The sequence below is a fragment of the Lonchura striata genome, chromosome 4A (genome assembly GCF_050655825.1).
Source record: "Lonchura striata isolate lonStrDom1 chromosome 4A, ASM5065582v1, whole genome shotgun sequence".
Classification (NCBI taxonomy): domain Eukaryota; kingdom Metazoa; phylum Chordata; class Aves; order Passeriformes; family Estrildidae; genus Lonchura; species Lonchura striata.
Window position 1 is genome coordinate 17,123,256 of NC_140742.1, and position 12,995 is coordinate 17,136,250.

At 42.4% G+C, this 12,995-nt stretch overlaps 1 protein-coding gene across 1 annotated transcript in view; it reads right to left on the reverse strand.

The window, feature by feature from the left end:
* The window catches only part of ABCB7 (ATP binding cassette subfamily B member 7), a 34,998-nt gene extending 24,370 nt beyond the window's left edge, over positions 1–10,628 (reverse strand). The window contains exons 1-3 of the mRNA XM_077786585.2: positions 10,447–10,628; positions 4,638–4,715; positions 3,075–3,161 (exon numbers count right to left, since the gene is read on the reverse strand). Coding sequence (XP_077642711.1) covers positions 3,075–3,161; positions 4,638–4,715; positions 10,447–10,620 — 339 coding nt within the window. The 5' untranslated portion in view covers positions 10,621–10,628. The remainder of the gene's footprint in view (positions 1–3,074; positions 3,162–4,637; positions 4,716–10,446) is intronic.
* Positions 10,629–12,995: the final 2,367 nt, after the last annotated feature.

Sequence of the window (12,995 nt, forward strand, 5' to 3'; positions counted from 1 at the left end):
GCTAGGCAGACTTTGCACAGAAAATCTATTAAAAGGAACAAAATATATTGGCTGCAAACAAGGAATCTATTTCCTTTTTTCATGGCTCTGAACGGTGACAGAAGTAAATCCATTTAGAAAAAAGTCAGGAGGCAGCCACTCACTTGCCACAGGCCTTGCAAAGGAACAAGAAGGAATATCAAAGGATGCAAAATGCACACATATTACATCAAAGTTTACCATGAAATAAATGTTACTGTTGTACAGAAACATGAGTTAAAAATTTGTTTAAATATGCAAGTAGCAACATTAAGAATTAAAATGAGCAATCTGTTCAATGGACTCAGGCCCTTTTTTGATTCTCTGAGGTACATAAAAAGGTTAAGAGATGAATTTATTTTACTTCCTTTTAAATGGTAGTAATGTTTTACATTTTCTTTACAGGTCTATTTATACAGAAATGCAAGGAATGGAAGGAAAAATATTATAAAACTAATACAGCAGGGAGCAAAGAAGGAAAGCCTTTTCCTCTTTTTGAATACAGCATGGTTTTAAAACACTATGTAATACTGAAGATTATCTGCAAAAGAATGACCATTGACCAACTTCTTTTCCCTTCTACCCATCCCATCCAGGTTCTGGGACCTTTTAAAGTACTTAAAGAAGGGGAAAAAAAAGAAAGCCATAATTCCTCTTCACCATCTCCATGGTTATTGAGTACTGCAAGGCATTCACTGGGCTGACCCTGTCACTTGGTGGATAAAGCCTGTGCCAGGATGATGAGCTGTCAGAACTGGGATACAAGAAAGTGGTAATTTGACATGAATTTAAGCTGTCACTGCTGATGAAGAGAGAAAGACACAATTCTGGCTCCCCATGTGCTCCCTCAGGGAGCTCTATCATCCCTTTTATTGTACCAGCACAAGTTTCTCCCTCTGCACGAGGCAATTCTTCCAACCAGCACCAAAATATCCCACAAAGCTGGTAAGGATCAGTTCTGATCTCAGTACTCAGCACAGCAGCCACTGCTGTAAGTAAAAAGCTAGTTTGGAATTTCAAAAAGTGTTTCTTTAGTAGTTATATGTGAGATGAAGGTAATGTGCTCTTCACTTTGTGCTCATCCTTAGGGTTCAGTTCTGTACCTGCAGAAGCTGCTGTAAAAGGGGCAATTTAAAATGTCACTCCCAAAGTCAGAATAAACAGCCTGGTTTGTCAGAAAAATATGGACTAGGGAAAGGTGTACTAGAGCTGACAGGTACCTCACCTGTAGTTCTCCTGGAAGTACAATCCTATGGGGAAAATGTAGTAAATAGGGTGCCAGTATTTTTACACACTGAATACAAGTGCATGCATACATGAGATACAGGAACTGCACTTGGAGCAGCAGAGTATTTCCTTCCCTTCAGTTTTGCTGAGAAATTCCAGGCAAACCTTACCCTATTTTTTTTCCACTCTCCACACATTTCACCTCTTCCACAGCTGGTTCTTGCTGCTTTCTCCTGGACAGCTGGTATTTGTTTAGTCAGACAACAGCCTTAACTGACCATGTCCTGTATTAACCATGTTTCAGCTGCATTTATTGGAATAAAGAAGTTAAGGGATTGATTTATACAGGAATAGCTTCAAGTAGTGGCTGAAGGGAGAATGCCAATGGAATTTTACACTGACAGCAAATTAAAAAAAATATCATCTGGCATCAAAATTTTTGGATAATATATTGCTAGTGAGTTTTAGTGTTAAAGAACATCCAACATCCCTTAAGGTTACTTGTGCTGTGGTAAAAAGAACCTTCAATTTCCTTTCTGATCAGAGAAAACCTGGGAGTTTAAACATGTGAAACAGAGAAGGAAGGTTTGAAATCTGTTTTGCCCAGGAAATCTCTGAAAAGAACTTACACCTGTTGCCAGGAGGGTCTTAAAATGAGTTTGAAGTTAATGTTACATGCACAGCCATGGGTATCACTGACTGGAGATGGCCAATTATTTTGTTTCCCCCTGTGCTCCATGCAGAAAAGATCACAGGTGTTTACTGAAACAAGCTGGCTACACCTCAGTTATGAAATTCCCTCTTACTAGAAAACATACACCTCTTCTGACTTCTGCCTGTAGCACAAACAGGTCTGGATTCACTGAAGGGACAACTCTCAGATGAAAAGTTGAAAGAAAATCCTAAATTGAACTCTTCAATTTCTTTGCAACTGAGGCTGTAGGAGAGGCATCCTCAGAATAGTTTAACCAGCAAAGCAGCCCTGAAAGACCTGGATTCTGAAACTGAAAATTGTTTGTCATCAATGTAGCCTTCATTAATTTTAGGGAATATTCCAGCCAAGTTTGAACAAGTTATAAACATTCATACAGAATGATTCTGCAAATACACAAAGCATCAGAAATAAGTGTGCCCAGGAAATGAGAAGATGGAAGTTCTGTACACTCAAGAACTTTGATTTGGCAATTTTAATCACACAGTTGATACTGTCCTGTTTTAACCAAAAGTTTGCCTCATTTTCTGATTGTAATCATTTGGTCTAATAAAAGATCCTGCTTCTCCTCATAGACCATCATCATTACTTTAATGTGCTTCCTGAATAGAAATACAGTCAAAATATACCAGATGTATTGCCATTAATTCCAAGTAAAAATACACACAGTTTAATTGCTTCTCTCCCCTCCCATTTCAAGTGTAATTTTACCAACTGATGCAATAATCCACAAGCTGATTTCTACTATTCTGTCTGCCAAGTCACAGGGAAATATCAGTCACAAACAAGATCAACAGACTAATGCATGACAAGAAAACATATTTTCCATCAAAAGACTCTAATCCAAGGCAATTTCAAGGGAGTGTGTAACAGTAAAATGGTATTTTTAATAAAACAAATAAACTCCTTCAACACTATTATCACAAACATTTGGTGATTTAAGAGCCAGCAAGTCTACATTAACAATTTAACAGTATCTATTACAATATTTATATATCTACCAAGAGAATTTTGGACATATTGTTGCTTGAGGTCTTCAGTTTTTAGGTTTAGTTTTTCTGGGGAAGCTGATAACATTTTTTTATTTAAAAAGAAATAATAATTGAGCAAGTTTTACCCCTTCCTTTGGATCTGTGTGAAGCCCTCCACCAGCATGGCCATGCCAACACATCCTCTTCTCCATCAGTTGCCACCTGGGCAGGATCTGTGTGAAAATGAAAAGTCAATTTGCAAGAACCTCAGGAACCAGGCACATAAAAGCCAGCAAAAAGAAAAACTACTGGTTTGGTTTATCTCTCTCATCATCAAACAGTTTAAACTTGTTTTAATAAAAGATCTCACCTCCCTCTAAAAACCTTGCCCTGCTTAAGAAAACAGTAACAAAAAAGGGATATAACAATCCTAGCAGCAAAGACCGTGTTCCAAGCAGCCAGGAGGGAAAGATAACAGATCCTTAAATACTGAAAATGAGCTGAAGAACACAGAAAAACCTTGAGGTTTTGGAGGATAACCACACTTGGGCACATTAATATGTAAAGTGGAACACATTTAAGCAATAATACTCTCTCCATGTATGTAAGAGTAACTTTACTTGAGGGAAAAAAAAATAGATAAATCTGCTTCATACTTGTCTTTCCTACCAGCATGGGAATGGGCACATGTTATCCAATTCCAGAGGCCCTGCTGCAATCCATTCCAGGGCCAGCTTGGAAAAGAACCTGCTTGTTAAAAACAAATGCTCACTTCTCTTAGTATGTAGCAAAGATTCCCTGGAGAAAATTTCTGAATTTATTTATGCATGTAGATGTACTAAAAAATAACAACTCGCTACCACCATGTATTTTTCCAAGTTCAAAGTGCCTGCCACAAATAATGGAGCTGTTAAACTTTTCAAAAAAGAATCTGCTTTTTGATTAAAAGATTTGCTACATGTTGACAATTTCCAGGTTCAAGTTATGTAAAAGCTCATTAGCAATCTTATTTTATATATGTTTGTTGATAGCAGACCCGAGGGTTTCTCAAATCAAAATGTCGCTTTTTACATTTTAAAGAAAAGCATCCAAAAACCCCAATCTAAGTAGATTTCATGCTTTGAAGGTACAATGACCCTCACAAGATTTTAACTACTTAAGTCAGTTATGAGTAGTTATTATTTTATAATTAAAAACAAAAAAGAAAAGCAAGACAAATACATTTCCCAGTTTCCCTCAAAGAAGTGTGTTACTCAGAAATGTGTAATTTCTTCCATGAACAGGAATAATTGCATCTTTCCTGTGTTTGCACTGGTTTTAAGGCAAGCAGACCTGATAGGAATAAGAGCCTGACTTAGTTATGACACTCAGTTATGAGAATATTCTTAGCTTATTCAACACTTAAGCAGAATTTTGAACTAATAAAACCCTACACAGTGAAAGAAAACTCACAGTATTTAATAAATCCATCTAAATATCACCATGCAAAACTCACACTTTTAAGAACTCTTTTTTGAAGTTACTGTGTTACCATTGGTTTTCAAAGATTCAAAAACATTTCTAGGGGCAGAAATATAAGTTGCCATTTAACTTCAGAACTATAAATAGTGAAACTAAAAAAATAAAAGTAACAGCAGTCTAAACTGAAAGATGCTCCAAAGGCTTAAGTTTCTCATGACCTACAAGTTGGAAAAACAGTTTATACCCACCTCTGAATGCTCCAATAATGGTCTTGAATAGTTCCCTCCCAGACTGTGCCATGATCCTTGCCTGCAGATTGGTGGAATCTGCAGAATAAAACAGGAGGAAAAAAGAAAAAAAAGAGAAATGAAAGCAGAGTCATGCAGAACATGCACTTCACATTCAGAGAATATTCATCCAGTTTATGTAAACAAGCATAACATGAAAAGAAGGCAGATGGCTTTGTTTTTTAACAACTGACCAAAGAAAAAGAAAATTGGCGAGGAGCAGCTGTAAAATAAATTACATCCACACATCATAAATGTTCAGTGACAATGAACTCAATTTCCCTTCCCTGAATCCCCACTCTCATCAGACTTTGTTTCTTCTGTACAACAAAAGCCCAGTTTTCCCTCTCCTCTCATTTTAATTTTCTCCCAGGTTGTCTTCTCAATTCTTTCAAATAGTCTTTTGTCCTGTTTGTCATTAAGTAATGTTATTTTTATGCTGATAGAGTCTGCCATTCCCAATTCCTCTTAGCTCAGCTCATGCCTTGCTTGTCTCCAGCAGGCAAATCCAAGTTACAGCTTTTGCCTGGGAAGCACTGGGACTATGAGAAAGTGGAGCAGGGCTGACAAGTTCTAGCTTATCAGGACACAAAATATGCAATATTCACAGATCCTTCAATGCACCTCAACCTGTAATGCAGAGCTGCCACCAACTGTACCACGCTATACATGTTACCTTGCAAAGCAATCCATTTTTTTATGTTTTAAAGGGCCAAAATAGTTTAACAGGAAGCTGGCAGTGCTTCCCCATGGCAAAACACAGGACCTCTCCTGGTCAGCACTGATGGTGCCACATCAGCTCTGATACTCAGTATCCCATTTTTCACTGCTCTGTGACAGAATTAACCATATCCCTCACTCCATATAACAATCACACCAAGAGCAAAAGAGCCAAAGAGCTGCTCACCCACCCAGGACAAACAGTAAAAAAAGAAAAGGAGAAAAAAAAAAAAAAAAAAAGGGAACTTGAGCATAAAAAAGGGTAATTTTAACCGTGCCAAACAGCAGAACCAGCATATATTTTATACCTTGCCTTAAACATCCTTTTCTTCCTAAGACACGTATCTCAAGTAATAATTTAATGAGTAATTTCAAAGAAAATTAAAACCATTTCTCCACAAGTCATCACATGTACCTGCTTATTCCAAACATTTCTATTATATGACATTATATACAGAGAAAGGGTGAACATCGTAATTATACATTTTGCATTTAGTAGAGCTAACTGGCCTGTGTGAACGATCCTGATACTTCCAAGACCTGGGTTAAACAAAGAACTTGCATTTCTAAAGCCTTTCCTTGCAGATGCACTTCTAACTCAACAGCTTTGTGTCAGCACAGAGAATTCCATCTAAAGCAAGACATTTTCCACAGGAATGATGAGAGTGTCATAAACAGAAAATACAATGGAAAAATTATGATGTATTGGAAAGCAGCTAATTACTGTTCTCTGGAGTGTATACACAGGACATCATAAAAGTGTTTTACTAAAAATCCATCTCTTTTGACCTCAAAGTTCTCAGAGTTCACTTCTGACTGAAATATGAAGCAAACAACATCACAGAAAAAACTTCTACTGAATCACCAGTAGATTTGGTCTCAACTACTGCATTAGATAAATAGCCTAATTTCTTCACTGAAGCTACAAACTGTCATGGGGTTAAGACAGCAAAAACATTAAAGGTTTTGCACAAGATACACAGAAAAACTTATTTTCAGTCTTGAGCCTGGAACACTGGAGGTTTCAATCCTCTCTCAAGCTCCTGCTAAGAATAAATCTCAGCAAAGAAACAAAGAGTTAAACAAGGTGAACAATTTCTTTCACTGGTAATTCCTCTGACCATCACAGTACAGACAGCAAAACTGCCCAAATGAGAGGGGCTGCAGCTCTCCTTGCCACTCTCCACACATCCTGCAGCAAGACTTAGGATTCCACCTTCCCTCACCAGGGCTCCCAAGAGCTTTAAGACTACAAAGAAAAGCCACACTTTAATCTAATCACAACACATAAAAGAAACAGGTTATTGCTTTAAAGAACCAGGAGCAAGTCCTGCTTATTTCAGAATTAAAGAAATAACGCAGGCAACTTGAATTCTGGCATTTCCTAACTCCTGAATGCCTGACTCTGCACCATTATGTTCTTTTAAAGTATTTTTGGATATGATTCTATAAACTCCAAAGGATGAAACAGATGTCTAGTACCAATTGCACATAAAAGTAATGTTAAAGTGTCATGACTGTGGGTAGTAGTTTAAATACTACAAATGCAAACAAACAACACGGATTAAACACATTTGTGCAAGGTCAAACCCACACTTAGAAGCTTCTCTCTGGAATATGATACCTTGTGTTCCAGACATGCTGCACTCATCTCAGGGGATTTTTTTTTTTTAACTAACTGTGACAGAAAAGATAACTTAAGGTGGGATTCAAGTTCTTCTGCAGCATTTAAGTCCCACAGTTAATCCTGCTGAGTTTACAAAGCAAGAAAAGAAATAATGCTAGGAAAGAGAGGAGGAAAATGAGAGAAAAAGGTAGAAATATTCTGGTAAAAAGATAGGCTAAACTGCCACCAGTATGAATAATAAAAACTTAGCTGGAGCTACATTTACCAGTGGCCAATGTGCAATTGCTCAGGACACTTGGATGGATGTGTACAGAGCAAAGGAAGGAACCTTAAAGCTCATCCAGTGTCGCCCTCTGCCATGGGCAGGGACACCTTCCAAGACACCAGGTGCTCCAAGCCCATCCAACCTGGCCTTGAACACTCCAAGGGATGGAGCATCCTTCCTCACAGCAGTTTGAGATGTCCATTTTTATAGGCAGACGTATGGGATTGCTGCTCTGCTCAGCAGCATCGCCTCTCTAAAGGGATTTTAAAACTCAGGGAATTTCAAACAGCCCCTTACAAAGCAGGTACTTAGCAGTGAGGATTGCTGACTGCCAGGGACTGTCCAACTGCACCTTCAGAGTCCAGAGAAGAGAATTTAGCAGTGCACACAAACACATGAAATGTCTGGACAATAAACACCAGTGCCATTTTACAGAACAGAGCTAGCTTCAGGTGAAAATAAATAAATAAAAAACTAAGGTAAAATATAAATAAATGTAACAGAAACACCTGAAACTTCTCTTGCAACCCCTGCCAGTGCAAGGGATATTATTTAGTTATGCAGAAGAACAAGCTCTTTATCACTAGCAGCTGGAAAGGCAAGATAATGGAAGGGAAAAGCCTCTATTTTGTACTGTTACAGTAACAAAAATTTACACAGCCCTGTTTTCTACAACTGCCAAAGTTCTCCCCAAAAAAACTTCTCCATGTATTTCTTTGCTTAGAAAGCTTCCTAGAAAAATAATTATCCTAAGTTGAGGGCTGTTCAACCCTTCCCGTGAAAAGCTATTTTGTTTCCATTTAGCTAATTTAACTAATTTTTAGATTCATTTAATTTCCATATTAACATTGAACAGAATTTGCCATTGCTTTTCTTTTGAATATAAGCAAACCTCTACAAAAAAAACAAAAAAACAAAAAAACCCAAACAACAACAAAAAATCCCCCCACAAGTTTCCTAGGAAAAAACCAACAGCAATTGTTCAGTTACTCATGAAAGTTTATCAAGCCAGTGTTCCAGCTCTCTACTCAGCAGAGATCCTAAATTCCAAACACAAGTTTGGACATGATGAACCCCTGCCTGCTCCAGCCACAGGAGGGTGAGCTGAAGGAACTGTGGTTATGGAAATACAAGCTGATCTTAATATCAAAAAAATGAGGCCTGATCCCAGTTCCTGAAACCTGGTTTTCCCCTCCATAAATTTAGCTTTTTTCCTCTCCAGGATACAAGTGTTACATGCCTTAGGATCCAGAAAAGCAAGCCTCTAATCAAAACTACTGAAAAATATAAATGTGAGGGGAAAAAATATTTGAATCTGTAATGCAACAGCACCCAAACGACTCTACTGTATTTGACTCTCATGGTACTAAGTATCATAGAAAATACATACATTGTATTGCAATACAATTAGGTTTACAATTAATTGTAAGCTTAAAAAAATCTACAATGGACACGAAACTATGAAGTCAGGAGACCAAATACCACATGAATGCAAAGCAGAGTAGCAGGATGAGAGCCAAGCAAATTAACTTTTTCAAAAAGAATGGGTGCAACTTTGCTCTTACGGTCATTTTACCAGAGGTTCTTCATTCCTTTAATCCCATTCTTCTTCAGGAGTTAAGCTATGGCTGTACTATTCACCAGCTTGAGCTGTAACAGGCACAACTCTTGACTGACCCAGCTCTGGTGCCACAAACTTCTCCTATTTGTGTAATTATATCAATTAAAGCAGAGCTGTGGAGTTCACTGGGTTTTACCCCAGCAGTGAGGAGCTCTGGTGTAACTGTGCCACACCAGGAAAAGTTCTTACTGTCAGGAAAACACATCTTCCTCTGTCAGCAAATTTATCTAAATGTCTGAAAAACCATGTCTCAAAAATTTGAACGACATTATAACCAAGAAGTCCAGAACACTTAAGTTTGAGCCTCCTGTTAAGAGTTTTTGGTTAATAAAGTAAATGCTCATGCATTTAATGAAATCTAATTTTCAGCCAAATAGAGCTTGGTGAAAAAGTGAAAATTTATTACCAGACCATAAAAAATGCATTAATTGACCATTTTCTAATTAAAAAATGCCTAGAAACTAAAAAGCCAAAGAGATGAACACACATATATACATATATCCCACAGATGTAATATTAGCTTTCTAGTTCAGCAAATCTAATGCAAATCCACATTTAGTGACACATAGCAATTAAAACTGATCAGCAGGGACTGGCATTTCTCAGATGAAAATAAAGTCATTCAAAAGGAAACCAGGAATATAATTAATACTTCTATTCATCACCATGATAACATTGCTGTTTGTTCCCTAACAGCTGAAATACATCTCCAGGAACACCAGACAATACTGAGTATTCAGGTGTATTTTAATGTATGCAAATACCTGAGTAAAATATTTGATCTGCATCAACTTTAGCTCTCAGCCTCTCGCACAAGTTTCAAAATTAAAACCTCCAGAATTTACCCTTTCAGTCCTGCTCATCTTATCTAGTAACATAAAGTTGACTGTAGTCTCTGACAGAATTTTGCCTGTCAGGGAAAACTAATCAAGGTGAGTGACAAAGAAGTTATTTATAAACAGCAGCAATAAGAGAGGATAAAAAAGTTTATTATCAAACAGAATTACAAGCTGAGAGTTTATGAAAGTTCATTCATTCCCTCAGTCTTTGGGATATGCTTCCTTAAGCCACTTTGAAAAATGCACGTGAATTACTGAAAGCTGGTGAAAAATGCACGTGAATTACTGAAAGCTGGACTTAGTTTGAGATAAAGTATCAGTACTTTACTTGCAATAAAAAATAACTCACTAGGACACATTACAGCCCTCCCCAGCTGACAGACAGCATCCCAACTCCAACCGCCTTCCCGCACACAGCGCCACAATTAGCTGTCAGCACAAATTAGTCCTACACACACATCCAAAGCGTCCGCTTCAACACACGGAGCCTTTCGGTGCCTGTCCCCAGAGAGACCCCACGACAGCCCGGCCCCTCCGCGCGGTCCCCGCGGGTCGCGGCCGCCCCGACACCGGGCCGGCGGCCCCGGGGCGAGCGGGCGCCCATACCGGCAGGCAAGGCCGAACCGGGGGCGCTCGCAGAGCCGCGGGCACCGGCGCCCTCCCAGCCTCACACCGCCCGCCCCGGCGCCCCCACGCACCTGTGCGCCCCCCGGGGCGGCTCGGACGCCTCGCCGTCCGCTCCCTACAGTCCCCCCGGAGAAGCAAGCGAGGGCGGCGGCGGGCGGCGGGCGCAGCAGGGCCAGGGCGAGCAGCAGCCGCCGCTTGCGGGAGGCTGCGGCCGCCAGGCCCCGCGGTGCCCCCAGCACCGCCATCTTGCGAGGCCGGCGCGCAGGGGATTGTGGGACGGCGGCGGCCCCGCGGCGGGGCGGGGCGGGGCGGGGCGGGCCGCCCTGAGGGGAGGCTGGTCCGTGGTGGGTTCGGCTGCCCTCGGAGCCGCCCTGGCGGGACCGCGAGAGGGGCCCCCTCAGACCCATCGTGGCGGGGAGAGAGCGGCTGCCCTGGGCCTCCCTCTGGCATTCTGTGAGAGGGGCTGTCCTATAGTGGCCCAAGATGGGCAGTTTGAGCACCCCCATAGCACTCCGACAGGGGCTGCCCTCAGATCCAGCATGGCACCCTGGGAAGGGCAGCCCTCAGCCCTACCAGGGCACCCTGAGAGGGGCTGCCCTCATTCCCCATGGTGCGTGTCCTGAACCATGGTGCCCAGAGCAGGACAGCCCTCAGCCCCACCATGGCACTCAGAGAGGTGCAGCCCTCAGTCCCACCATGGCACCCAGAGAGGTGCAGCCCTCAGTCCCACCATGGCACCCAGAGAGGTGCAGCCCTCAGCCCCACCATGGCACTCAGAGAGGTGCAGCTCTCAGCCCCACCATGGTGCCCAGAGAGGTGCAGCCCTCAGCCCCTGCTGTGCTGTCTCAAGTGTCCTGAGTGCCACCGTGGCAACTCCCAGAGGAGCAGCCCACAGCCCTACCAAAGCCTGCAGTGAGAGGGGCAGCCCTCAGTCCCACCATGGCACCCAGAGAGGGGCAGCCCTCAGCCTCACCACTGGACTCAGAGAGGAGCAGTCCTGAGTACTGCCACTGCACTCTCTGAGGGGCTGCCCTCTGCCCCACCATGGAGCCCAGAGATGAGCAGCCCTCGGCCCCTGCTGTGCTGTCTCAAGTGTCCCGAGTGCAACCATGGCAACTCCCAGAGGAGCAGCCCACAGCCCTACCAAAGCCTGCAGTGAGAGGGGCTGCCCTCAGTCCCACAACAGCATCCAGAAAGGGGCTGCTCTCATCTTGCAATGGCACCCTGAGGGGAACAAGCACACCCCTGCTGAGCTGGGAATTAACTAGGCCCTTCTAAGCTGGAATGAACCAGGCCCTTCTGAGCCATGCCCCGCTCAGAAGCCTTTCTCTTCTGGCTGTACAGATAAAAGCCTTCTCTTTGAGGCACTGCACTGTTGGAATATGGGTGTCCTCAGGACAAACAGCACAGCTGCAAGCATCGCTCATACTGGTCAGCAGCTCTGTCAGTACTTCATACAGGGTGCTCCTTCTAAGCTGCTGGTAGCACTCCCATGCTTTGTCCTGATGCAGTTGGACACTGATATTGATGCAGAAAGAAAGAAGTGCTCAAGCTGGCACACAGTCTCTCTGGATTTTGGATCCCCCACAGAGCAGCTGCCCAGGAAATTTCCTTGCCTGGGGCACAGAAAAGCCCTGGCCCACAGCACCATGAGGAAGCACAGACTGGAGGGGAAGCAGAGACTCTGGATGGCATGTGAGCTGATACATCTCCATGCAGACCTAATCCTGTATTCCACACCTTTCCAGGGTTAAGTTCTGAGCTACCTCAGAGGCCTCCTCCAGCCCACACAGCTCAGCCGTAGTTCCTTTGAGCCAGAATAATGCAGCGATAGTACAGTTCCTAATTAAACACCCACTTAGGAAGATAGAGCTATGCCATGGATTACATTTCCAATGGCCTACATACTCCCATGTGATCGGCATGCAGAGCTGTCAGAAGGCTGTAACTCTGTGTGGCATTTCTAATCGCACAAAGATTTCTTCAAAGCTACCAGAGCTTGACTGCTGATGCTCTTGCCTTGAGGGAGAGTTGTAAGCTCATTTGCAGGGGAGAAAGACAGACAGACAGACAGAAAGGAAGAGGACAATTGGCTTAAAGTTGATTTTTAATGAGGCAGGATTTCTCTAGTCTGTACTTTGATACGCAACTTTGCTCCTGACCAGGATCCACTTCAAACGACAGAGGCGACATTTCTCTGGCGCTAATCTAATTCTTCATCATAATTGCATTTGGCAGAGCTGGGTCTGAACAGTGCCGCCCCGTGGCATCATTCAGAGGGATAAACAGGGATTCTGGGCTTCTGGCTTCCACACATCTGCTTCCATCCCTATGCTCTGCTCTACATGGAGGTTTGACCAGGCAAAATGGGATAATCACAGCTCTGTCTGGGATAGCCTGGACAGACAGGCTGGCCAACATTGCAGCATCTTATGAGTGATTTCAAATGTTTCTGCAATTTTCCCACATGCACGGCTGCAATGGTTTCATGCACAGTGTCTGTGTGCACATGTGGTGCTTTATGAGCTGATCCAAAATGCAGCACAGGCTCTCAGCCCTGTGAAATGTGTCCAGTGTTTTGACCATGTTAAGCTCTTTGGACACGTGCTACATGGAACAT